This window comes from Magallana gigas, chromosome 2 (assembly GCF_963853765.1).
Source record: "Magallana gigas chromosome 2, xbMagGiga1.1, whole genome shotgun sequence".
NCBI lineage: Eukaryota > Metazoa > Mollusca > Bivalvia > Ostreida > Ostreidae > Magallana > Magallana gigas.
The window spans coordinates 13,901,043-13,928,967 of NC_088854.1; the positions used below are offsets into that span (position 1 = coordinate 13,901,043).

The window sequence follows — 27,925 nt, forward strand, 5'->3', positions numbered from 1 at the left end:
TCGGAAAAGCCAATATCCTTAATTATTACACAAAGCACTCTCCCGGCTTCAACAAAATGCAGTTACCTCTTGATGAAGATGACTATCTTCAGCCAAAGTCTTCCAAACCTAGGGCATATGCAGATTTAATAGATGGACAAGGTAAGACTCTCTTGATTTACATACTGGTACACGCAGAAAATATATAAGCGAGGTTAAACCGGATGCTATGGGGGAAAATTCAGCCTGCGCATGAGCTACCCTGGTTCCTGTGCGTAATGGGTAGCTCAGGGAACCAGGCTAGCACAAGTTTATCTGAATCGGGATCGGGATTCCGTGCCATATGACACATATAAGTTTAAAGGCGCTGTAGCGGCTGTAATTGTAAAGTTGTCGGTAAACGGTATAGAAAAGGTATTCCTTTTAAAGAAATGATTGGCATGTGATATGAACTATCAGTATTATGAAATAAGTTAATGTTATGCCGAAACTACAACATGCATCAAATAGCATAATTTGCAATGTTTTGTTGTTTTCCGAATACACATGTAACTTAACTTTACATTTATAGTAGGCGAGACTACAGAACTTCTCGATTAAATTTTGCATTTAAGTATGATTGAATAATTATGTCTCTATAAAAGTTTAAATCTCAAGAAAAATGCATCAAAATGTGAAATTTTTTAATTTACACAAAGCTGTCACTGCATAGTTAATAAAGTAAAGTGAATCGTAATGTGTGTACAAATAGCAGAATTCACCGAATGCCTGATACCATACATGCAAACTTCATTCATAGATAAATCATTATTATATTTTAGAAGTATGAATCCTTTAAATTCTGAGATAAAAAGTCAGGGCTATTCATGCATGTATACGCAATACAACGTACAAATTAAGTGGTTAAAAGCAGAGGGCTAGATTCTGTTGAATCTCTGATAATTTTAAGGCTTTCACGTTTTCGTTGGAAACACATGCAAATGGTCCAGGTATTGTAGTCCTTTTTTAAAGGACAGCAACTTGTCTTTATTTAGGCCACATAAAATTAATACAATATGTATTTAGATTCTCATCCTGATTTGCAAAAAATATGGGGTGGTTGGGCGTATTTTATTTATTATATTTTAATTTTTTTAATGCCACCCTTTTCATAGTTCATGTTCTAGAAATAACAACAGCTATATTCTTCTAAATTGTTAATGCTTATATGAGTACACAAACCAGCTTGTGATCTTATAATTCCATTTTATTTGGACTTGACTGTTAATGCATATAAGACATTTATATCTTTATGATTACAAACATGACTGGAATTTTAAAAACGGTAATACATATGTTTAGGAAGCCATTAAAATGTTTCGTTTTTTGTACACCGAGCCCGATTATTTGTCCTGGAATTTTTTTTCCACACTATTTTTTTTTCAAAATAAAATATCATGCATTGGGGCGGGCCATTTTCAGAGGGGCGGGCGGGGATGGGAACCTAAAAATTAATTTTATTTGACCTTACATATATATCTTTAAAGTTTTTCTTGATACTAGATTTTGACCCGTGCGTGCACAGGTTGACATTGCATATATGATATCATACAGTTACGAAATAGATACATCGGCATACCGTATTGTTGACATTTACATAACCAAGCTTTATTTATATTTCCCTCCCCAACAAAAAAAAGATTAATATCCTCCTTTCAGTTTTGGCATCTCTTGCGTAAACAGGGTACACTGGTAGATATTACTATGCAATTTTCATGTAACAAAGAATTGTGAGCCCTGCATCTTCGCTAGCCAAGGGTTTATGATCCGCACCGCTTCTCACGAAGATGTGAGCCCTGTATCTTGCTTGAAACTTGGCAACTGACATTCACATTTTGGTTGAATGTTAGAAATATATTTATAAAGCATTTGATTAAACAATATAATTTGAATAAAATAATATTAAAAATAGCTTTGCAGTTGAACATTTCTTAAAATTTGTTTCAAGATGCAGTGATAAAAACAGAATAAACAGTGATTTTTTTTCTAATGATAAGGTTTGAAAATTTCTCTTTATTTTCTCAGTATATAAGAGACAATTATGGAGAAGATCCAGCAGATTACAACAAAGCTTGCACTGATCTTGAACAGCTTCGACAGGTAATACAGATTTTTAATTTGAATATGGAGAACATTTTTCCCTTGATACCAATTAATTTTCTGAATTCAAGATTCATATACTGGTAATTTATTTCTTTCTCATATCAAAGCATTCTTACCTCATTAACAATCTATGGAATTATCAAATTATCTTGTACTGGGTATTTGGGATTTTCATTCTTGAAGACTCATCCTCAAATACATTGTAATGGTGAATTTTTTTCATTACAGAGTGCAGTGCATGTATCACATGACTTCATGGGATGCAGAACCTTAAAAAAATACTATGCTCAGTTGCAATTTCTTCAGGAAAGATTTCCGATGACTGATGGGGGGGGGGGGGGGGGGGTCAAGCTGCTTTGCCGTTTACATGGTAAATATTTTTATCAATTCTTTTTATTTAGATATTTTCAAACTAGTCTAGAAGTAGTACCCTTTTTCAATCCTTTAATGATGTTATGTTTAGGTTTATATGCCGGTAGTTTAGAGTTCATCAAGACTTTTAGATAATACAAGTTAAATAAGAACTGCATCTTTTAGATCCATTGGCTTGCCTCCTTTCCTTTGTTAGGAAAACCTAACAAACTAGCAATAAATAGAGTAGATACATATAGTATCCATATTAGAAATATATACCAGTACACTATAGTACATCATTTCACTTATTCAAACAACTTTTTGAAAATCAAAATACAAACTTAATAATGATAAAGATAGTTCACTGTTTTTAATAAGTCAGCTTTGATATTGGAGGAGATTAATTTGGACCTTGTTCAAGTTCTCAAGTGGTTTTTTTTTTTTACAAGGAAATGTTTTTCTTTCCATAACCCTTTTTGAGATAGCCAAAGTTATTTGATTTTTTATGCAGAGGAGCATTTGCTTACTAGTTAGATCTAATGCAGATGTACCAGTACATGTAGGTTTCAAAGGAAAAAATCGTGATCATCTTTTCCTTTTAAGGAAAACCTGTATGATGAAATATTAAATGTAAATGTGATTTTATTTAAATTTTTCTGCATGGCTGTTCAGTCACGCTAACCCTTACTAACACTGAATCATTTTATGAATGTTTAAGGTACCTGACGTAAGTATGGAAACTGCCCTCAAAACAACCTGATATTTCTGTGTTGTTGATTTGAAAAGCCAATTCTATCCATTCTCATTAAAGTTGTGTTTTAAAAAGTGTTCCATATTAATCCTTTCAAAGGAAAACTGTGCAGAGAATGTACAACTAAATGTAGAGTGAAAAGATGTGTCATCATAAATTTTATTGGTGTAGTTTATCAGACATACTGTAATATTACATTGTGTATAATTTGTTGTGCTACCTACCAGCAAGATAATAGATTTATGATAAAATACCTGGTAATTATTTTCACTAGTCTGTGATGCAATATATGCATGTAAATTTGCCATTTATTTCTTGTAGAAGACCTGTAAAAAAATTTATGTTCATTTTGCATCAACTTCTGCATGTAAATATCCCTCTCAGGTTGTCATTAATGTCTTGAAGTTTCCATTAGAATCACACAGAAGTGGTAGATTTGATCTCATACACATCATATTTGTGCAAACACAATCCAATGGAGAAAAAAACCCTGGAAATGTTTTCAATACATTAGAAATCTTTGATTATTGATGTGTTGTTGGGTCTCACACATTGGTTAGGACTAATCAGTTTATGCATACCAACTATGGATATTTTAGGGAGGACATTTTCATGGCAAGAGAAGTCACCCTAGCAGACATCAAATTTGAGCAGGCCTCAGTGCTTTACAACATTGGAGCTCTACACTCTATCCTTGGGTCCATGGAAACGAGAACAAATGCAGATGTAAAGTTTAATACAATTTTTTTGTTAAAGAGCTAACACTTGTAAATTACTGGTAATTCTTGGATTGAAATTGAGTGTGCAAATTTTTTGTTGGTATTACCAGTACATATGAATTTAATTCTATTTATTTCTTTTGAAATTCTTGTAAGCTTTATGTTCTGTTGAATTACCGTTCTGTTTTACAGAGTATGAAGGTAGCCTGCACACACTTTCAGTGTGCCTCAGGGCCTTTGAATATCTCCGAGACCACTTTGGATCGGCCATGATGAGCCTTGACTTTTCGCACGAGCTTCTGACGTTTCATGTCAATTTAATGCTGGTAAGTACAATTATTCTGATGTGTACTAGTAATTGAACTTGAACAAAACTTTTAGTGTAGATTTAATTACATTAATGGTAACAAATTTTATGCTTGTCCAAAATTTGACCACTCAACGAGTCAACAGGTGGCTGATTACGTAATGGCAAATACACTGGCAAGGACTTTTTTGATATAGTATTGTAACGATATATAAATATTCAAATACATTGGAATTAAATAAAATAAATAATGAAGCATTTTTGACACAGAAGATGTAACTCTGTATAAAGTATAACCATACAACGCACATTACAAACATTATCGGCAGTTTTACTCCTGCGGTATCCATAATCAGGGCCTGAAAAAATAGGTTTAAGTATGATACACACCCCCCACTTTTAATCTAATTTTGACTGAAAGAAGAGTGTATTATAACAATACTTTAATCTAAACACACTGAAAATGAGTTGCTAGTTTTGATTTTTATTTATCGTCGTTAATATCAAGAGTGCCAGCAGGAAAAATGATCAAATATTGAGCAGTAATGATCCCGCGTATGGCCTCCTTGAATCATCGATCAATAAGTGGTCGGATTACGGTAGATAACTCACACTAATTATAAGTGGTCGCTTTTGTATATCTTGGCTGGTTTACAGAATAGACGAGATCGGAATTGCACAACATTTATTAAGCACAAAATGATAAGAAAATGTCAAAGGGTTGAATCATTTCACTGGATAAGACATTATGCCGGAATGCACAACTGGATTCAACAAGTTTTACTGTGGTTCCTTACACATCAGTTTTCTTTACATTATGGATAATTGCTGTCTGTTTTGACTCATCTTTCTATATGAGAATGTTGCTGTGCAATTACTGTACTACACATATGAAAACAAAATTCAAAATTGAAAAAATTGAAAAAAAATTCAATATCTATGAATACTGACAGGCGCAAGCACAGGAGTGTATTCTGGAGAAGTCCATGATTGACAGCAGAAAAAGCTCCATCACAGCCAAAGTGTCCGCCATGATTGTGGAATTCAACAACTTGGCTTTGAAATCTTTGGAACCTGCTTACAAGGAAGGGATAGTGCCATCTCGCAAATACAAGGTTTGTTATTATCTTACATTATTTACAGATCTGTATTAATTAACTGTGAATTATCATGAGCACATTTCTATATAAAGATGCATTGTACTTTCAATCTTAAAAATTCATTTTTTCGATCTGTGAATATGGATGAAATTGCAGTACAGTAATAAAAAAATTTCTGCACATCAATGATGTTTGATTTAAGTCCCTGAGGCAGCAAAATTACTGTTCTGTAAAAAATGAATACTCCATACTGATACCTTATTATAGATGAATGTTTATACATGCAATTTGTAGAAGAAAAGGTTGATTTTTTGTGAATTTGTAGGAGTGGAAGAAAAGAATGGAGCTGAAGAGCCAGTTTTATGAGTGTATCACCTGCTTCTACATGGGTAAGCAGTCCGAGGAACATCAGAAGTGGGGGGAGTGTCTGGCCTACTACACAGAGGCATTCAACAAGCTTAACGAGTGTATCAAGAAGGGCAAGGTTAGTGTGGGGGTTAAACATAGACCTCTTGATGCAGGTTATACTTGTGTGTTGTGTAAATATGCCTTAAGTCTTCATTTTGATTTACAGAGTGAAGATGGTGATATTCAAGAATCGTTTAGATTTGCTATGGATGTCATAGGAGGAAAGTAAGTGATCTACTGTACTTGTATTAAGTTTAATTTTTATCAGAGGGAAGTTAGAAAAGTTGAGGAAATATGCTAAGGTATGGACAGAAATATAAATAAACAATTGCAAAATTGACTTTGATACAGTTGTCAATGATTTTACATGTTATTTTTTTTTCTCAATGAATTACTGATAAACATTCTGTATATTGAGGTTTTCATGCAATAAGTTCACTGTACATATACCGGTAGTTGATATTTTCCTAGGTACCAGTCTGCGAAGAAGGACAATGATTTTGTTTACCATGACAAAGTTCCAGATTTTGACAGCCTACCAGAGGTGAAAGGTAATACTATGCAGTCACTTCTGAATTGTATTCAATATTTGTAATTGTATTAGACTGTAATGATATAAAGCAGCAAGAGTTATGAAGAGGATTATGTAATCATTTGTTGCCCCATAAATGACTGAACTTTTACTGTGTGCATATTTTTGTTTTAGGGGCCTCTCTAGTGAAGGGTATAACCTTTAACCCCAGTGACCCAGATGTATCTGGTCCAGATTTATTTCAGAAACTGGTCCCAATGGAGGCTCACGAGGCTTCATCACTATACAGGTAAATTCAGGTTGAACTGAATTGAACAATTAACAGAGAGAGTGATTTTTCTACTTTATAGTTTTGAAAATTTCTTAATGTTAATTTCAGTGAAGAAAAGGCCAAACTCATAAGAAGAGTATGTGGAAATATAGAAGACAAAAATGCTGAACTTGTGTAAGTGAAATTTAAAAAATTGTTGTCACAATTTGATAGAATTTTATTATACCCCCGCTCCGAAGGAGAGGGGGTATACTGTTTTACCCTTGTGTGTCTGTCCGTCCGTCCGTCCGTCCGTCTGTCTGTCTGTCTGTCTGTCTGTCTGTCTGTCTGTCCGTCCGTAACAAAAAATTCTGTCGCATTTATCTCAGCAACTATTTATTGCAGATGCTTGAAATTTTTACACAGTGTTTGTTAAGGCATGCCATATCGTGGGATATATTTTTGTACCAATCGGACGTCAACTTCCTGTTAAATGAGTACTTTGTTTATTTTAGCCAAAATTTTCAAACAAATTTTCGTCAAAGATTTGTCAGCAACTATTTATGGCAAATGCTTTAAATTTTTACACAATATTTGTATAGGCATGCCATATTGTGGGATATATTTATGTACCAATCAGACGTCAACTTCCTGTTAAATGACGACTTTATTTTTAGCAAAAATTTTCAAACAAATTTTTATCAAAGATTTCTCAGCAACTATTTATCGCAGATGCTTGAAATTTTAAACAGTATTTGTATAGGCATGCTATATAGTGGGATGTATTTTTGTATCAATCGGACGTCAGCTTCCTGTTTAATGATTACTTTGTTTATTTTTAGCCAAAATTTTCAAACAAATTTCTGTCAAAGATTTCTCAGCAACTATTTATTGCAGATGCTTGAAATTTTAACACACTATTTGTTTGGGCATGCCATATTTTGGGATATATTTTTGTATCAATCGGACGTCAACTTCCTGTTTAATAAGTACTTTGTTTATTTTTAGCCAGAATTTTCAAACAAATTTCCGTCAAAGATTTCTCAGCAACTATTTATTGCAGATGCTTGAAATTTTAACACATTATTTGTTTAGGCATGCCATATTGTGGGATATATTTTTGTACCAATCGGACGTCAACTTCCTGTTTAATAAGTACTTTGTTTATTTTTAGCCAAAATTTTCAAACAAATTTTTGTCAAAAATTTCTCAGCAACTATTTATTGCAGATGCTTGAAATTTTAACACACTATTTGTTTGGGCATGCCATATTGTGGGATATATTTTTGTATCAATCGGACGTCAACTTCCTGTTTAATAAGTACTTTGTTTATTTTTAGCCAAAATATTCAAACAAATTTCCGTCAAAGATTTCTCAGCAACTATTTATTGCAGATGCTTGAAATTTTAACACATTATTTGTTCAGGCATGCCATATTGTGGGATATATTTTTGTACCAATCGGACGTCAACTTCCTGTTAAATGAGTACTTTGTTTATTTTAGCCAAAATTTTCAAACAAATTTTCGTCAAAGATTTGTCAGCAACTATTTATGGCAAATGCTTTAAATTTTTACACAATATTTGTATAGGCGTGCCATATTGTGGGATTTATTTATGTACCAATCAGACGTCAACTTCCTGTTAAATGACGACTTTATTTTTAGCAAAAATTTTCAAACAAATTTTTATCAAAGATTTCTCAGCAACTATTTATCGCAGATGCTTGAAATTTTAAACAGTATTTGTATAGGCATGCTATATAGTGGGATGTATTTTTGTATCAATCGGACGTCAGCTTCCTGTTTAATGATTACTTTGTTTATTTTTAGCCAAAATTTTCAAACAAATTTCTGTCAAAGATTTCTCAGCAACTATTTATTGCAGATGCTTGAAATTTTAACACACTATTTGTTTGGGCATGCCATATTTTGGGATATATTTTTGTATCAATCGGACGTCAACTTCCTGTTTAATAAGTACTTTGTTTATTTTTAGCCAAAATTTTCAAACAAATTTCCGTCAAAGATTTCTCAGCAACTATTTATTGCAGATGCTTGAAATTTTAACACATTATTTGTTTAGGCATGCCATATTGTGGGATATATTTATGTACCAATCAGACGTCAACTTCCTGTTAAATGACGACTTTATTTTTAGCAAAAATTTTCAAACAAATTTTTATCAAAGATTTCTCAGCAACTATTTATCGCAGATGCTTGAAATTTTAAACAGTATTTGTATAGGCATGCTATATAGTGGGATGTATTTTTGTATCAATCGGACGTCAGCTTCCTGTTTAATGATTACTTTGTTTATTTTTAGCCAAAATTTTCAAACAAATTTCTGTCAAAGATTTCTCAGCAACTATTTATTGCAGATGCTTGAAATTTTAACACACTATTTGTTTGGGCATGCCATATTTTGGGATATATTTTTGTATCAATCGGACGTCAACTTCCTGTTTAATAAGTACTTTGTTTATTTTTAGCCAAAATTTTCAAACAAATTTCCGTCAAAGATTTCTCAGCAACTATTTATTGCAGATGCTTGAAATTTTAACACATTATTTGTTTAGGCGTGCCATATTGTGGGATATATTTATGTACCAATCAGACGTCAACTTCCTGTTAAATGACGACTTTATTTTTAGCAAAAATTTTCAAACAAATTTTTATCAAAGATTTCTCAGCAACTATTTATCGCAGATGCTTGAAATTTTAAACAGTATTTGTATAGGCATGCTATATAGTGGGATGTATTTTTGTATCAATCGGACGTCAGCTTCCTGTTTAATGATTACTTTGTTTATTTTTAGCCAAAATTTTCAAACAAATTTCTGTCAAAGATTTCTCAGCAACTATTTATTGCAGATGCTTGAAATTTTAACACACTATTTGTTTGGGCATGCCATATTTTGGGATATATTTTTGTATCAATCGGACGTCAACTTCCTGTTAAATGAGTACTTTGTTTATTTTTAGCCAAAATTTTCAAACAAATTTCCGTCAAAGATTTCTCAGCAGCTATTTATTGCAGATGCTTGAAATTTTAACACATTATTTGTTTAGGCATGCCATATTGTGGGATATATTTATGTACCAATCAGACGTCAACTTCCTGTTAAATGACGACTTTATTTTTAGCAAAAATTTTCAAACAAATTTTTATCAAAGATTTCTCAGCAACTATTTATCGCAGATGCTTGAAATTTTAAACAGTATTTGTATAGGCATGCTATATAGTGGGATGTATTTTTGTATCAATCGGACGTCAGCTTCCTGTTTAATGATTACTTTGTTTATTTTTAGCCAAAATTTTCAAACAAATTTCTGTCAAAGATTTCTCAGCAACTATTTATTGCAGATGCTTGAAATTTTAACACACTATTTGTTTGGGCATGCCATATTGTGGGATATATTTTTGTATCAATCGGACGTCAACTTCCTGTTTAATAAGTACTTTGTTTATTTTTAGCCAAAATTTTCAAACAAATTTCCGTCAAAGATTTATCAGCAACTATTTATTGCAGATGCTTGAAATTTTAACACACTATTTGTTTGGGCATGCCATATTGTGGGATATATTTTTGTATCAATCGGACGTCAACTTCCTGTTTAATAAGTACTTTGTTTATTTTTAGCCAAAATTTTCAAACAAATTTCCGTCAAAGATTTATCAGCAACTATTTATTGCAGATGCTTGAAATTTTAACACACTATTTGTTTGGGCATGCCATATTGTGGGATATATTTTTGTATCAATCGGACGTCAACTTCCTGTTTAATAAGTACTTTGTTTATTTTTAGCCAAAATTTTCAAACAAATTTCCGTCAAAGATTTCTCAGCAACTATTTATTGCAGATGCTTGAAATTTTAACACACTATTTGTTTAGGCATGCCATATTGTGGGATATATTTTTGTATCAATCGGACGTCAACTTCCTGTTAAATGACGACTTTGTTTATTTTTAGCTTTAGCAAAAATTTTCAAACAAATTTTTGTAAAAATTTCTCAGCAACTATTTATCGCAGATGCTTGAAATTTTAAACAGTATTGTATAGGTATGCTCAATAGTGGGATGTATTTTTGTACCAATCAGACGTCAGCTTCCTGTTTAATGATTACTTTGTTTATTTTTAGCCAAAATTTTCAAACAAATTTCTGTCAAAGATTTCTCAGCAGCTATTTATTGCAGATGCTAGAAATTTTAACACACCATTTGCTTAGGCATGCCATATTGTGGGATATATTTTTGTATCAATCGGACGTCAACTTCCTGTTAAATAAGTACTTTGTTTATTTTTAGCCAAAATTTTCAAACAAATTTCCGTCAAAGATTTCTCAGCAACTATTTATTGCAGATGCTTGAAATTTTAACACATTATTTGTTTAGGCATGCCATATTGTGGGATATATTTTTGTATCAATCGGACGTCAGCTTCCTGTTTAATAAGTACTTTGTTTATTTTTAGCCAAAATTTTCAAACAAATTTTCGTCAAAGATTTCTCAGCAACTATTTATTGCAAATGCTTGAAATTTTAACACACTATTTGTTTAGGCATGCCATATTGTGGGATATATTTTTGTATCAATCGGACGTCTACTTCCTGTTAAATAATGACTGTTTATTTTTAGCCAAAATTTTCAAACAAATTTTCGTCAAAGATTTCTCAGCAGCTATTTATCGCAGATTCTTGAAATTTTTACACAGTGTTTGTTAAGGCATGCCATATCGTGGGATATATTTTTGTACCAATCGGACGTCAACTTCCTGTTAAATGAGTACTTTGTTTATTTTAGCCAAAATTTTCAAACAAATTTTCGTCAAAGATTTCTCAGCAGCTATTTATCACAGATGCTTGAAATTTTAACACACTATTTGTTTAGGCATGCCATATTGTGGGATATATTTCTGTACCAATTGGATGCCAGCTTTCTGTTAAAAGTCGACTTTGCTTATTTTGCCTATTCACATCAGAGCGGGGGTATCACTAGTGAGCATTGGCTCACAGAATTCTTGTTTGATTTGTTTTTGGAAATAAAGTGATATACATGTATAGGTATATTTTTTTTCAGACAATTTATGTCTTCTCTGAACATAGACCAATCAAGCTTGAGCTTCGAGCCAGAGAATCTGCCCCAGGCTCTCCTGGAGAAATGTGCTGCCGTGTCTGTCAAACCCAACGCTATCAAAGATTTGGTGGAAGCCATGTCAGGTACATGTTCATGACTTGTAATTGTAGAATTACTAACATTTTTGTTAATTATCCAATTTTGAAGGATGCATTGGAATAAGATATTTTGGATTTGCTTTTATGTATAATGTAAAAAGACTCTTTCTTTCTTTTAGAGGATACAAATTCATTAATATGAGATATCAATGAAAATTACACCACCATGAATGATAATGAATCCACAGTGTTTTGTGTTAATGTAACAGAACACAAAATAAAATTTTATATTTTTATCTCTGTGTTCCCATCTAGTTTGAGCTAACAAAGTTTGACTATATCTGTATATGTCTTGGTTTAGTGAGGTAACATAATATGACATGGTGTTCAAGTCCTAAATATGAGGAAAATTGATAGACGTCTTTGTTGATCCTGTGCATGTAAAGGTAGTAAATCTTCGCTTTTTAATGACATTATGTGTATAATGTCTCATCAATTTTCAGGTGTTTCAAATGTGGCTACAGAGGTTGATGTGAATTTGAAAGACATCACTGCACTTCTCGATAACGAAGTGGAGGAAGAGGAAAATTTTCAGGTTCTTGAATTTAAAAAAAACCCACACCAATTATAGAGTTTTAAATTTGACTATAGTAAAAATGGAATTTTATTTATAGCTACATTACCGGTACATGTATTTTAAAAATCTTTTTAGCCCAGTGAAAAGTATTAGAAAGTATGTACTTCATATTTTTGAAATTTGATCATATTAAGCAAATTTTGTGTTATAGAAGCAGTTTGGCAAGCGATCAACAAATCCTATGTTTGAAAACATCAGAAAGGAACTGGCATTATTTTCTGAGGGCCATAGGAAGGGAAGTCAATCCAACAACGATCTGCACAAAGCAATGAATGCTCACATTACCAATCTAAAGCTCCTCGGTGGGCCTATTGAAGACATCAAGAATGCATTACCATCTAAAGATAAAGAGAAAAGTGGGTATACTTTCCATTTATTTATTCATTTTTTATCATTTATGCAGGCATATTATTGTAGAAATTGAAATATTTTCCTAATGTAAAGACTAAAATGATTGAATTTAAATTTTAGGTTCGGAGGATGATGCTGTTACTGGTGACCTGAAAAGACTGATATCCAAGGTGGAGGAAATGAAATCCCAGAGAAATATGCTGGAAGAACAGTTTAGGACGGAGGTCCAGAAAGATGATATCACTCACAGAATTGTGACACAGGAGGGGGGTAACAAGCAGGTGAGAAAGTGGAATTGTACCTGTTGAAAATTAAGGAATATTTAAGTAGTGAAATATGAATCGTCTACTTAATTGTTAAGCCATTTTTGGGAGTTGATTTTAATCAACTCTCCTATGCAGTTACTCAGACAAACCGAAAGTGAAAAAGTGTTTGGACCTCAGCACAAATCATTGCTGCTGACAAGACTTAGTTCTTGAAAATAATTGATAAATTTGATGTAATGGATGCTTAAGCATTGTTTTTTCAAGGAAACTTATTTATAAATACCTTGAAAATAGTCAGATTTTAAATGGTACGAACAATTTAAATATTTTTTGTAGTTGTATGTATTCCTACGCCAGAGTTCAATATAGTCTCGTTCAACTCGACGCTCGGCTTTCTCCGTAAATCCTTGTCGGAGATTTACGGTGTCAGCCGAGCGTTTGGTTGAACGAGAATAGAGTTCAATCCATACAATTTTCGAGAAATATTTCTATTACTGATACGTAGTTTGATTGAATTAATTTTATCTTTAAATATTATTTAACATGATTCTTATGGGGGTTTCTCGACATTCTTGTCGAAAAAGTCCAAAAATTCATATTATAAAAATGTGCGTAATTCAAATTAGAAACTACAGGTACTTGTCATGCAAAATAACATATCATTGATTTTAAAATAAATAAACATCGACAAAATCAACTCCTGTCAGTTCTTCAGTACTTTGATTTGTGTTTGTAGGTGATGTTTGACCAGGAAATTCAGAAGCACAAGAAGGTTGAAGAGTTGATTATGCAAAATCTGAGGGCTCAGGACAACATACTTCGAGCACTGACAGATGCTAATGTAAAGTACGCACCAATACGCAGGAAATTCAGTGAGGTTGCCGCAAGGTAAATTCTGTTTATATTTTTGTATTTATGATGTTTTGTGTATGGAATTATGATTGTAAACACCGCATTAATTACATTTAGATATGTAAATGTTAGTTATCCAATATGATTGGTCATGATTGGGGTAATGGATTCTTGTATAGTGATAACCTAATTTAACTACCTAAAATTAGCACACATAAATGTAAATTTTTATTAGGTCACCTGAGTCACTCAGGTGACCGATTGCAATTGGTCTTCGTCCGTCGTCGTGTGGCGTGCGTCGTGCGTTAACAATTTTACATTTTTAACTTCTTCTTGAAAACTACCAGGCCAATCGTTACCATTTTTGGTGTGAAGCATCTCTATGGTAAGAAGAACCTAAATTTAAAAAAACACCCCTGGGGCGCCACATGTGGGGCCAAATATGCAAAAAAAAGTTAAATTTTCAAAAATCTTCTTCTCTACTCCCACGCATGTGAGGAAAAAACTGGTTGCATGGTTATGATGTTCATGAAGCCCTCTACCAAAATTGTGAAATTTATGGCCACTTGGTCAGGGGTTCTGGCTCTAGGGTGGGGGCAATATGGCCATATAGTAAAAATGTATTAAATCTTAGAAAATCTTCTTCTCTACTACCATATACAGTGGAGCCTTACTTATCTGGACACTTTTGTCCCCAGGCCAAATCGTCTGGATAGGTGAAGGTTCCGGATATCTGAATTGTGATATTTACCTCTAATATTTATAGAAATATAACTCATAAATAAATTATACAATTAAATATTTTATTTTGATAGCCATAAGCACTACAAAAAAGTAGGATTTTTTTTTTAATTAACAAAACAAAATATTGTTAAAAACATTATTTAAGGAATGTTTTTCCACAGGAAAGCAAGCATTCTACAAGGCAACACATGTACATACTGTATTAAACCGATAATTAAATTACATTCGCATAACAAAGCACTACAATTACATAAAGCACTACATAACCACTTTACGCTGACAAATCTTTTTCTTCAAGCTAGCGGTGATCGCAACTCTCGCTCTCATGGCCGGTGGTGTTGACATGTTTGAAGCTGCTCAACATTTGATGATTGAAAATGGATGAAAATCTGTATATATTCCCTTATTGATAATTGTCCAAGCTATTTTTTCATTGACAGAACTTACCCAAGCTATTTTTACGTATCCATCTTTCTATAGAGTTAATTGCACCCAAGCGATATTTACAAGTAGCATGAACACTCATCCACGCCATGTTTGGCATAAATTATTATTACACTGTTAATTGAACACATGCTATAAAATTAATGTCAATACCCTGAACATCTCAAGCGGTCTTAATAACTATCGTAAACAGAACTCAAATTATCAAATATTTCATTTCAATTACGTTTTAAAATGAATAGGCGTACGAACGATCTAATCACACTACGATTAATAGAATTTTAATTCAATCAATAGATTACCTTTTTAAACACAAATTAAACAATTCTCGTGACATTTTAATCAAACAATAACAGTTCATAAGTTAAATGGCGACAATTAAACATGTCGCATCCATGGTTATCGTAATATCCTCGGGCGAGTACATAGCGTGACACAGGTGACCCCGTTTACCGGATGAAGGCATTGTTTAAAACCAACAACCAGTGTCAGATGTTTTTACACCAATTTTACTTGCGCATAAAAAACTTTTGTGCCCCCGAACACTAAAATGTGACCGTCAAGTTAAATGAGGTAAAATTTAAAGGAAAACTGTATAATGTGGTAAAATTTGACCGTCCGGATCCGGAACGCGGAATTCCGGATAAACGAGACAAATTATTGTGTAAAAATTCCGTTCCCAATAGAAATCGACCGGAAAGTGAAGCGTCCGGATATCTGGCGTCCGGATATCTGAGGCTCCACTGTATATTTTTTAAAAACTAAATGCATGATTATGATGTCCATGAAGCCCTCTACCTACATTGTGAAATTCATGACCCCTGGGTCAGGGGTTCAGGCTCTAGGGTGGGGCCAATATGACCAAATAGTAAAAATGTATTAAATCTTAGAAAATCTCCGTCTCTACTATCATATATATTTGTTAAAAACTAAATGCATGATAATGATGTCCATGAATCCCTCAACCTAAATTGTGAAATTCATGACCCCTTGGTCAGGGGTTCAGGCTCTAGGGTGGGGCCAATATGGCCATATAGTAAATAGTATTAAATCTTAGAAAATCTTCTTCTCTACTCCCATATATATTTGTTAAAAACTAAATGCATGATTATGATGTCCATGAGGCCCTCTATCAAAATTGTGAAATTCATGACCCCTGGGTCAGAGGTTCAGGCTCTAGGGTGGGGCCAATATGGCCAAATAGTAAAAATGCATTAAATCTTAGAAAATCTTCTTCTCTACTCCCATATTTGTTAAAAACTAAATGCATGGTTATGATGTCCATGAAGCCCTCTACCTAAATTGTGAAATTCATGACCCCTGGGTCAGGGGTTCAGGCTCTAGGGTGGGGCCAATATGAACAAATAGTAAAAATGTATTAAATCTTAGAAAATCTTCTTCTCTACTATCATATATATTTGTTAAAAACTAAATGCATGGATTATGATGTCCATGAAGCCCTCTACCAAAATTGTGAAATTCATGACCCCTGGGTCAGGGGTTCAGGCTCTAGGGTGGGGCTAGTATGGCCATATAGTAAAAATGTTTTAAATCTTAAAAAATCTTCTTCTCTACTCTCACACATGTGAGCAAAAAACTGAATACATGGTTATGATGTCCATGAAGCCCTCTACTAAAATTGTGAAATTCATGACCCATTTGTTAGATGTTCAGGCTCTAGGGTGGAGCCAATATGGCCATATAATAAAAATGTTTTAAATCTTAACAAAATCTTCTTCTCTACTCCCACACATGTGGGCAAAAAACTGAATACATGGTTATGATATCCACAATCTCCTCTAGGGCAGGGCCAAAATGGATGTATAGATTTTAATGCATATAACATTTGAAAATCATCTTCTTTACTTCCACACACCTGAAAGGAAAACTGAATTCATGATTTTGTAGACCAGATCTTTTAGTTTTTCACCAAAATTATAGGTTTCACAGTTCTTTTTGAAATGTGGTCGTCATTACAAATTTATAATTTTTCTACTCCAGTATGAAACCTAATTAATTAGATGCATATATGAGACTCCATGACAAGTTTGTGTATGGGATATATGCTACTCAGGTGACCGTTAAGGCCAATTGGTCTCTTGTTTTGCAAATTGTGATAGGATTTGTATGTGCATTAGAATGTACATGTATTGTGAACTATGTTAAAGAGGCTGTATGTTTCTTAATGTTTGTGTGTCCAGTATGTACTGTGCATTGCTTTAAAGAGGTGCTTCATTATGTTTGTAGGCGAGAAATGATGATCAAGGATCTGATGAATTCCTTTGATGTGTACGAAGATCTGCTGGCAAAGTCTCAAAAAGGACAGGAATTTTATAGGAAACTAGAAAGCAATGTTTCCAAACTTCTGACTCGCTGTCAGGGGTTGTGTAAGATTCAGGCTGAGGAAAGAGAACAAATAATGAATAGGCATAAACCCAAAGGTACATGTACAAGTTTATATACTTAATTAATATTAGCTGAAATAGTGGATTGCTTTGATGTAAGTCCAAAATGTTCTTATTCATAATATGCATTCAAATTCATTAAAAAATAAATATTATAAGACTTTTTCTAGAGAGAATTTAAGCTTGGGTTTAAAGTACTGCTATGAATAATATGTTAAAATTAAGAAGATATTTATATGAAATTTGAATTTCAGATCCTCCTCCTAGACCAATGGCCCCCAAGCCAGACAATACAGTTCCTGACCCCGCCAGTGCTTCTATAGCTTGTGATGGTTCTCTCCCCACGGCCACAATGCCCCCACAACCAACACTGAACACTATTCCTGGATTCGAAGGACCAAAGTTAAAAGACTATTTACCTTTCATGAAACCAAAGACTTTTGGCAAAGACAGAGATAAGAATAAAAGAAGTTCTTCTCGGCCTGAGTCTGACAATGCGAGGTCGATGCCAGGTGATTTACCTGGCTCAGCACCCGGTCTGCCTCAGGTATGTTAACTCAGCAGAGACAATTTTACTGAAAAGTAATATAGATTTTATGATTAGATTAACTTTATCATATTTAAAGAATTTTCTCATATATTTATTGCAGAACTTGCCAAATCAAGGTGACTTAAGCAGTTATCTCCCTAGAGCAGATCTGCAGAACCCATCAATTCCACAAGTCTCTGCTTTCACAGGAAGCCAACATCCAACAAGAGGCCAATCGGCATCTCCAACATTTAGGCCCCCCTTTAATCCCACACATGTTGATGTAGGGCAATCCTACTCCTCTCCCGGTCCAAGTCCTGCTCCGAGCCCTGCCCTTCCATCACCTGCCCATAGTCCATTACCACGGCAACAGTTCAGATCCCAGTCATTGAGCCCTGTGCCACACAATGGAGCCCAGAATCCAACACAGAGCCAAGAATATCACAGTTTGCCAGTAGGATATAATTCAGGTTATCTTCCCCAGGGTCAGAGCTCACAATATCCAGCAATGTCTCAAGGGCAAATGCCTGGATATCAGGGTGTTCCTCAAGGTCAGATGCCAGCGTCAGGTTCAGATTCAAGCAGACAAGGAATGATACCTACTCAGCCACCTGGCAATTATTACAAAGACGATCCCAGACAGTTCCCACAGGTCAGAGATCCTAGACTCTCAGCTGCCACAGGTACTGTAGAACAACAATCAGGTCATTCTTTAACTCAGATGATGACAGGTCAACAGATTCCCTCTAGTCAATTACAGCACAGTCAGTCCAATATGGTTGTTAGTCAAGCACAAGCTGTCGGTAATGTTGGTCAAGGGCCTTCATCTCATGGGAGTCAGTATTATCAAAGTCAATATCAGCCAACATCTCAAAATTTTTCCATGCAACAGCCAAAGCAGTTTAGTGAAGCACAGCAATCCCAAGGAGTTGTTAGTCAAAGTCAACAACAGTTTTCAAATTCTGTGGCCTCAGATGCTCAAAAAATGAACCAACAGCAAAACAAGTATGCTAATCAGCAAGTAAACAGCAGTGGGTACCCAACCAATCAGAATGCCCCAAACAAAAATTTAACTATGGCCAACCAGATTGATCCTTACACAGGAGGAAGGGCCTCTCCGGCCAACATACACTTGGGACTGCCCTATGCCAGCACCCATCAGTCACGCCCTGCCACTTCCATCAGCCATGGCTTTGATAAATTCTACACAGTGGACAGTGGAGAGCAGAACTTGGAATATGGTCATCAGCCCCATGATCATAGTGGCTACGCTCCAATTCAGTCTGGCGGACCACAGCTTCACAATTCAAAATGGGATGCTGAATTCCCTCAAGCCCAGAAGAAAGAAAATGATGCTAAAGAAGATCCTAGGTATCAGACAGGTAAATTGCTTAATATTTACATACAATTCAAATGTTAAATGTAAATAGGGTCTATTCTGATGAACTAAGTGATTAACATAAATAATGTTCTCTCATATCATTTTCAGACGGTTTTGGAAAGCTATACATGCAAACAGGCATGCCGTATGCCAGCACACACATGTCTATCCCAGCCATTGCTACTAGCCATATCAGTACACAGAACCTTTCTCAGTCTAACGCAGTTCCAGTTCTTACGTATGGACATCTTGGATATGGCCCTCTGTCATCCACCAGCCAGTCTGCCACTAACCTGACTCAGACATCATCAGTACAAGCTTCAGCTAAACAGCAAGTTTCAGTAACACAGCTGCCTTCAGCTCAACAGCAGATGCCGAGATTTCCCTCAGGCATGCCTTATGCCAATACATCCCAGTCTATGCCAGCTATGTCCTTTAGCAAAATGAGTAATGCAACACAGAATCCAGTGATGTCAAGTAATTCTGCTCAGTATTACATGAACATGTCTGCCACTCAAACCCAAACTCAGACTGTTACTTCAAATGTGTATGGTAACCAAGGGAATTATATGAGCATGCATCAGCCTCAGCAACAATTGCAATCTCAGCAGGGACCACAGTACATGCAATCTCAAGTGCAGCCACAAACATCTGACCGTGGTGGAAGCTTCTCACAAGGCCAACAATTGAGTCGGCAAACTGGCCAGCAGATGTACTACCAACAACAAGCATCAGGATATCCACAGCAAAGTATGGCTAGTTATCCAGGAGTGCAACAACAATCCCAAAATATGGCTCAGCAAACACAACAAAGAACACAGCAACAACTCCCACAACAAATGACACAGCCGCCACAGCCACCACAGCGAATGGGACATTATCCACAAGAAATGGTTAAGCATCCGCCACAGCAAATGGCACAGCAACCTCCACAACAGATGGCTCAGCAACCTCCACAACAGATGGTTCAACAACCTCAGCAACAAAGGTTTCAGCAACCTCCACAACAGATGGTTCAACAACCTCCACAACAGATGGTTCAACAACCTCCACAACAGATGGTTCAACAACCTCCACAACAAATGGCACAGCAACCTCCACAACAGATGGTTCAACAACCTCAGCAACAAAGGTTTCAGCAACCTCCACTACAAATGACACAACAGCCTACCCAACAAATGACTCAGCAATTTCCACAACAAAGATTTGGACAACAGATGGCACAGCCATCACAAATACATGCAGTGGTGCAGCAACAATATCCACAACAGATGACTCAACTACAGCAACAACAAGCACAAGCTAGGATGCTTCATCAAGGAATGATGCAAGCACAAGGGCCACCTTCACAACATTTGCCACAAGGAGTTATGCAACAACAGCAAGGACTTGTCCAACAACAACAACAACAACAGATGTCATCGGCGTCAAATTATCAATATCCCTCTGGAGATATATCAGAGTTTCATACCAAACTACCAGTGGAACTTCAACCCAGTTGTCCACTGGCACAGCTTATCAAAGCTCCATTGGAGGAGGTTACCCACAGGCAGCCAGAGGTGGATCGTACCAGCAACCTAACAGTGGTTCTTATCAGCCATATCCTGCCAGCCAACAAGCTCCCAACATCTACCAGACAGTGCAGGAACCACAAAGAAATCAACTTTCTGGCAGTCAGCAAGGTCAGTACAAATGTATCTTGTTAAAAAATAAGGCTACCACAGGGAGGGGTTTTTGCATATTTTTCCTGTAAAAAATACTTTTGTATAACTGATTTAAGTAAATTAAGATAAAAAAAAACCCCGATATTTAAAATACATGTATATGTTGAAGTAATGCCCTCTTTGTATGTTGTAGAACTTCAAGGCTTGTTTGACTCCTCTCAGTCCGCACCACTGCAGCCATTACAGCCACTAGTGGTGAGCCAGCCCCACCCAGCTCCCGTGGAAATGACACCACAAACCACAACACCGCCAACATCCTCATTGTCACCACCTATGAAACAGGTAATTTCTACAGTGACACAAAATGGGACTTGCTTCTGGCCATGTTCTTTGACTTTGTATCTGCAGATTTAGAAGTAAGGCTACCATTTGTAAATGTTACCAACAGGCATGTAGGTATTACTGGAGCTTATGAAATTAGTAGAGAGAGAGGGTGTTTGTGTCATATTGTGCACTGCAATGTTCAACTGACTTCATGCTGCTAATAACTTGTTATAATGTACATATGTTCATGGGTGTATATGCCATATTAATGATTGGTCAGTGGTTTTGTTAGTTAAGCTTTTGAACTGCTTAGTAGAATTCATTTCACTGAAAGCTAATAGCCAATGAATGATTAATATGGTAATTAATTACTGATAAGATTTGGGTGTCTTAAAACATTGTTACTTATTGTTATCACTTTTCCATAGAAATGGGTATGAACGTCCTCTAAAATTAAATATTAAGCCACTTCTGTGTGTATCGGTCCACAACACTCTTTTATAGGACAGAATGTCCTTGAAATTACATGCATATTATAAATTTCACATTATGTTCACGTCACCCTTTTATTTGTGAGAAACACTTGATATGTGATTGAGTTTGAATTGCCATCTGTAGATTTCCATTGCCCCCCAGCAAAAATCTCACCGACGTCAAGATTCCAGTGCCTCTACAACCTCCCTGGACGACATTTTATCCACCAGTCCAAGTATTCCCCCAAAATCTGCAACTGACCATATGCTTACCCCCAAAGTTCTTACTGCACAGGTACTGCACAAGAAAAAAAAATACGGAATAACTGTAAAAATATAATATTGTGTTTGTACGTATCATAGATCAAGGTTCTATTCATAAATGTACCTGAAGTCCTGACAAGTGTAAAAATAGCATTTAGATGGCATTTCATAAGGAATGCCCATAATATTTGGGGGGGGGGGGGAATCATATTGGCTTTGATTTTTTTGGTAAAAAAAAAGGTGTTTTGATGTAGGAAATTGAACAACAAAAAGAGGAAGCTGTGTTGAAGAATCAGTTAGCTCGACAGTCCTCCAAGGGCCCATTCTCTGACCCCCTGGTGAAGGACAGATTTGTAGGGGAAGTGGAGAAACTGGCCAAGTATGTGGAGAGTCTGACAAAACCTACGTGCTCAGGGCCCACCAACCTGGATCTGGCCTGGAAGGTAACTCTCTAGTACAGTCTCATAAAAAATAAATATGTTATCAGCATTACAAGGTCATAATAAAATTTTGAGTGACATGTATATGCGTCAACATGTACTGAGTACCTGTGTCAGGCTGTACTTATTTTGATTTCATATTTCATTTTTTAAGCTGCTCTTACTCAATAGTACAGTGTATTCTGATTTGATATTTCTGCATGCATGTTGACTGACGATATGTTCATTAACAGGAACTTACAGATGAACAGGATAGAGGGGGAAAGAAGTCTTCTATGGCCATCGCTAGATGCTACCCAGCCAAAAACAGAGAACAGGACAGCATGCCATGTGAGTTACTTTACCTAATGGTATATAAATTTAACAACTAATGTACAGGAAAATCAACTGCACAGGAAATATGCATGGTTGATTTCTATAGATATACATGTACCCTATAGCATATTTATAATATATATATAATAATAATGATTATGTCTTAGCTATTACTGATCCTAACTTAACCAAATTTGCAAAGATGGTGCTTCTTATGATACAAAATCATTATTTTTAAAAGATATTGTGTCATATGATACTATATTGTATCATATATTATTGTATATTGTATGGTATCATAGGTTTTAATATCATATTTTATATAAGTGTAATGATAAACATTGTATCTTTATAATACCCTATGAAATGAATATGATTATCAAACAATTTTTTAACATATAATAAACGATATTGTGTCAAACCACAGTATCCATGAATATCCAAGATCTTTAACGTGATGCCATGTCACAGTGAGCTTTGTAATCTGTGATTACCTATGTTTCTAAATTCCAGTTGAGGATACTGTGTTTTAAAATCTATTTGAAATTATATTTTTTATTGCTAAATATTTTAAAAGACTTTTAAGTACTAAAATAAATTTTCCAGATGATGAGAACCGAATAGTACTTGCCACGATGAAAGATGATTACATCAATGCAAGTTCTGTAGTGGTGAGCTTTTTAATGATTATACATACCGGTAACCAAATCGTCAAAAAAATATTCTTCTGTCACCCAATTCTTTCTTTCATTCATGCATTCATGGAGGAATATCTGGTCAATAGAATTTAAGACAGCTGAATTATGATTTTGATTTGTTCTTTCTTATTAGAAATTGTTATGAAAGAAAATGCTTGAAATTATGAATGCATTAATAAATATGAATGTATTATTAGCTGGAATATTTTTGTAACTACATGTACTTTATATATTGGTATGTTTTTATAATTCTTCATCACCATTTCTTAAAATTTATGCAGGACTTGTCACCTAATTGCCCAAAGTTTATCACAACACAGTCACCACTTCCTGTTACACTCACAGACTTCTGGGTAATGGTATATGAGCAGGGGTCAGAGGTCATTGTGATGCTCTCCAGTGAAACGGAGCAAGGAAAGGTAAGTCTTATCTTAGGAACTGTTGGGAACTAACGATGTATTATATTTTGGGTCATTGAATATTATTTGCATATCATAATGCAATGTAACAAATTATATATTTTTTCTATCAAAGAAATTCCCAGAGTATTGGCCCCAGCAAAAAAGGACGAACTGAATACCATGGTCCTATAACCTTGACTCTTCAAAGTATAAAGGACAAGGTCAACTGGGTGGAAAGAATTATTCATATAAACCACAGTGAGGTTAGCATGTGTATAATTACATTAACATTGTATATACGTACAGATGTATTCTGTGGTAGGTGATAATTGGAAATACTACTGCTGTTTTACTGTGCTGAATTTTCTTCAACTGTTTTTTAACACTTGATAAGTGCTGTAATCTTCCTACTTTATTCCTAATAAAACCATTGTAACGTCATACATACATGTATATACGTAATTGCTTCTAACCTTGGATTTATTCTGTAGAAAAAGCAAGGAAGAACAGTGGTACAACTACAGTACAAGAACTGGCCAGTCAGGTTAGTATATAATATTGTATATAATATACAATATTGTTATATTGCCATGTTTGTATAAAAATACTGGAACCATTGAATTTATTAATATTTTTTTAATACTTTCATTTGATTTTTTCCAGTGGTTTCCCTGAGAATATTTCCTTTATTTTGCAATTTATTACTGAAGTCCACAGCTTTTATAAACAACAAAGAAGTCTGTTGAAGCCAATTATAGTCCATTGCGGGTAACTCAAACATTTTGATCTCAAATCATTATTACTTTGAAAATACATTTATAATGTATGATTTATAAGTCTGATTTTCATGTTGATGTTCATGTACAATCTTAAATTTGCTAGAGGAAACTTTTCACAGAAGTAGTTCATATTTAACAATTTACATGGGTGCATGTAGTAGTCCTCTTTGGATATTAAGCCTTTGTAATTTTACTCGAGCATGTGGATCTCAATTTTTCCCATATAGATAAAAAAAAGGTTAAAAACAAACTAGCAAGATAAATCCTTGGTCATTTTCTTGTGATAAGAGATATTCCTCTTAATAGATTGACTATGTTTCTTAGGACATTTATTTGCGCAAACGTTTAGGAACTCTTTTATCTTCGAAATTCTGTGAATTTCAGCAATGGCATCGGCAGAACAGGTGTGTTTATGTTGGTATACACATGTATGCAAGACATTGAACATGGAAAAGGAGTATCGGGAATCATGGATGTGGCCAAGAAAATGTTTCGTCAACGACGTCTAGCCATGAAAGAAAAATTACAGCTCAAATATGCATATGAAGCCATCCTATTCTATACTCAAGACATTTTAGCAAAAGGTAAGTGCAGCATCAGTTTAGTTTTCTGAAATTCTAGTGCATGGTTTTTCCATCCAAGTATTTCTTTTTTATGAGAATGCTTCTTCCTTTTTTGTAGAAAGTGTTTAATAGGAGCATCCCCCTTTAAAATATATTATTACAGTAAGAACCAAAAGAAAAGTCATAGGTGGCTTAACTTTATTTATTTGTTGGCTTCTGACATTTTGTGTTGCATGGGATCATTTTGATTTATTTGTACGATGCATATATACAAAACATTACATATATTTGTAGAAGGAATTCTGGTTAAAAAAGCCTCATTTGGTGATAAACTTCCACATCCTGGAGAGAAATCTAACCAGTGGACACCGACTGAAGATGTGTTGTTTGGTTCTTCTATGCCTGTTAATGTTTTACGAACAAATGTGGCAAAAATGGGTCTCCATGCCATACAGCCTACTGCAGATGAGAAAGGAACTTTGATTGAACACCCAAAATCAGGCTTATCAGAAAATCTTCCTGATGTAGTACAACGATCTGACATAAAGGAAAAAGAACACGGGGCGGGTACAAGCCTAGAACAACAGAGTGATAGTGTGCACTGCAGTCCGAAACTGCCTCACTCTGGATCGAACTCTTCTCTGAAAAGCCTGGATTCGGCATCACACAGGAGCTTAGATTCAGTGTCACTGCCAAGTTTTGATTCGGCGCCAGAATCCAAAGAAGGATCCCCATTCCATCAGCCGGTCAGGCCAGGGAACCAGCTGTCTTTGGCAGATTTACAAAATCCTCACACTTTTGACTTGGGAACCAGTGAAGGGAAAAAGAAAATAACAAAAGCTAATTTTCAGCAGAAAACCTCTGGACTGTCAGATCGTTCTGGTGACCCAGCAGACCCATTGAGTTCACTGGATCCACTTTGGTCCTTAAATAAATGATAATGTTTGATGAAACATTCCATGAGAACTGAATGCTGGGATTTCTGCAGTTGTTGTAGATGTTGCTTTTGATGTTTGATTTAGGTCACATGGCTGATCCCTTGACAAAAATGCTTGCTCCGTTTTTTTAAAAAAACAAAATGTCTGTGATTCATGGTGAGAAAGCTGTCTTAGGTGTTGTGGATACATTACATTTGTGCATTGAATACATATCTACCTTGCATAATATAGATAATGCCTGTAATCTTTTTGGTATGGAAAAAAAATTATGGCACAATGATTTTGTTATTGATTGATTGTTTAAGGAATCGAGATTTGTGATGAAATGAAGTCAAACTCTTGCTATAATTAATAATATAATTGGTTCAATTATTTCGTGAATGAATCTGTTTTTGTAAGATTTGTTGATGAGACTTTTAAGGGCATTTCTGAGTAATTATGTATTTATTCTAAAAGAACCCCTTGTTGTGCAACTGATGAGCTATTTAACGAGAGATAGATGTGTTTATACTTGTATTATATTGAGTGTTATATATACTGTTATTGTCCATAATGAACATCCAAAATAAAATAAAGTTTTATCAGTGTACATGTCCCTGTAATTTCTAAAGGAAGGTTCCATTTGCATGTAATGGAGACATTCTCTTTAACATACAATAGTTTAACTTTATGGCTATCTTACAACTAAGCTGAATGTTTGATTATGTCTTTTTTAGTTATTTTTAAATTTTTCGGAATATTTTTTGCAATATTCTTAATCATAAAGCCGCAAGACCACTAGTAATGGAAAGGAGCAACTGCCCAGAAAACATGGAGTCCGAGCTCTCGGACAATGTAGATTTACTTTTGATTGATTAAGAAATAATCCACACAGTTAACACAATGATTACAAAGAAGACATTATTGAAAGATGTTAAAAAAAATTTTATAGCTATTTTTTTAAGGCTATTTAAATGAAAGTGAACATTAAATTAACTAAAGTAAAGCTGCATTTTGAAGCAGTTCATACGCCAACATTGTTTCACTGGATTGCACGTGGATTTCATCATGTCAGTTTAAATCTGTATGAATTACAATTGATTTTCTTAAGAAAAAGAAATGCCTCTCTAGCTTGTCTGGTTTCAGCGCAAATAACAATTCTATGAGGATATGCATTTCTGTGTAAAACTCTGGGATTTTCCCCCTTCTACCGATTTCAATTGTACTTCTTTGGCAGATATGTGTATTTTTGGTAAAAGAAATCGTCAAAGTGTGAGAGACAGTAGTATGATGTTATGTTCAATGTAGTCTGTCTCAAGTTACCATGGCCGCCAATTTTGATGATTTCTATTGAAATTGTACATTCCTGGCAGAGAAGTACAGTTGAAAGTCTGTGAAGATTTCTTATTTTTTTTTTCTTGTAGAATGTCAGAGGAACGAAAACGGATTTCTGAAGATTTGAAATGGGGAAATCTGACATCTTTATCATTCAGAAGTTACTCTGAAACCTTGCACAATATTTTTAAATGTTATGTGTTTTTATATTGCATCCCTTAGACTTATTTTGATTTTGCTTACCAGACAATCAGAAATATCTAGGGAAGTATGTTTCAGAATCTTCTCAAGAACTACAATGCTTCAATTTGTGATATTAGTATTACTTTACAAGCATTCATATATCTTCATATCAAGTAACGAGGGCTGTTGTTATTACTTTTCAGTTTTTATCATTATTTTGTTATGTTCGATACGCTGAGGCT

At 34.7% G+C, this 27,925-nt stretch overlaps 1 protein-coding gene across 1 annotated transcript; it reads left to right on the forward strand.

The window, feature by feature from the left end:
• Positions 1 to 26,777, forward strand: LOC105333059 (tyrosine-protein phosphatase non-receptor type 23). The gene is given in 34 exon segments (XM_066074318.1): positions 1 to 141; positions 2,044 to 2,118; positions 2,350 to 2,448; positions 2,451 to 2,491; positions 3,826 to 3,952; positions 4,138 to 4,174; positions 4,177 to 4,271; positions 5,206 to 5,367; positions 5,678 to 5,836; positions 5,927 to 5,985; positions 6,232 to 6,311; positions 6,467 to 6,581; positions 6,672 to 6,737; positions 11,624 to 11,763; positions 12,222 to 12,313; positions 12,507 to 12,711; positions 12,827 to 12,987; positions 13,709 to 13,860; positions 17,260 to 17,453; positions 17,672 to 17,964; positions 18,068 to 19,328; positions 19,436 to 21,013; positions 21,214 to 21,407; positions 21,934 to 22,083; positions 22,307 to 22,495; positions 22,726 to 22,822; positions 23,414 to 23,478; positions 23,787 to 23,924; positions 24,040 to 24,057; positions 24,059 to 24,169; positions 24,398 to 24,450; positions 24,570 to 24,674; positions 25,070 to 25,269; positions 25,543 to 26,777. Coding segments are annotated over 34 exon segments (7,164 nt in total). The 5' UTR covers positions 1 to 132; the 3' UTR covers positions 26,187 to 26,777.
• Positions 26,778 to 27,925: the final 1,148 nt, after the last annotated feature.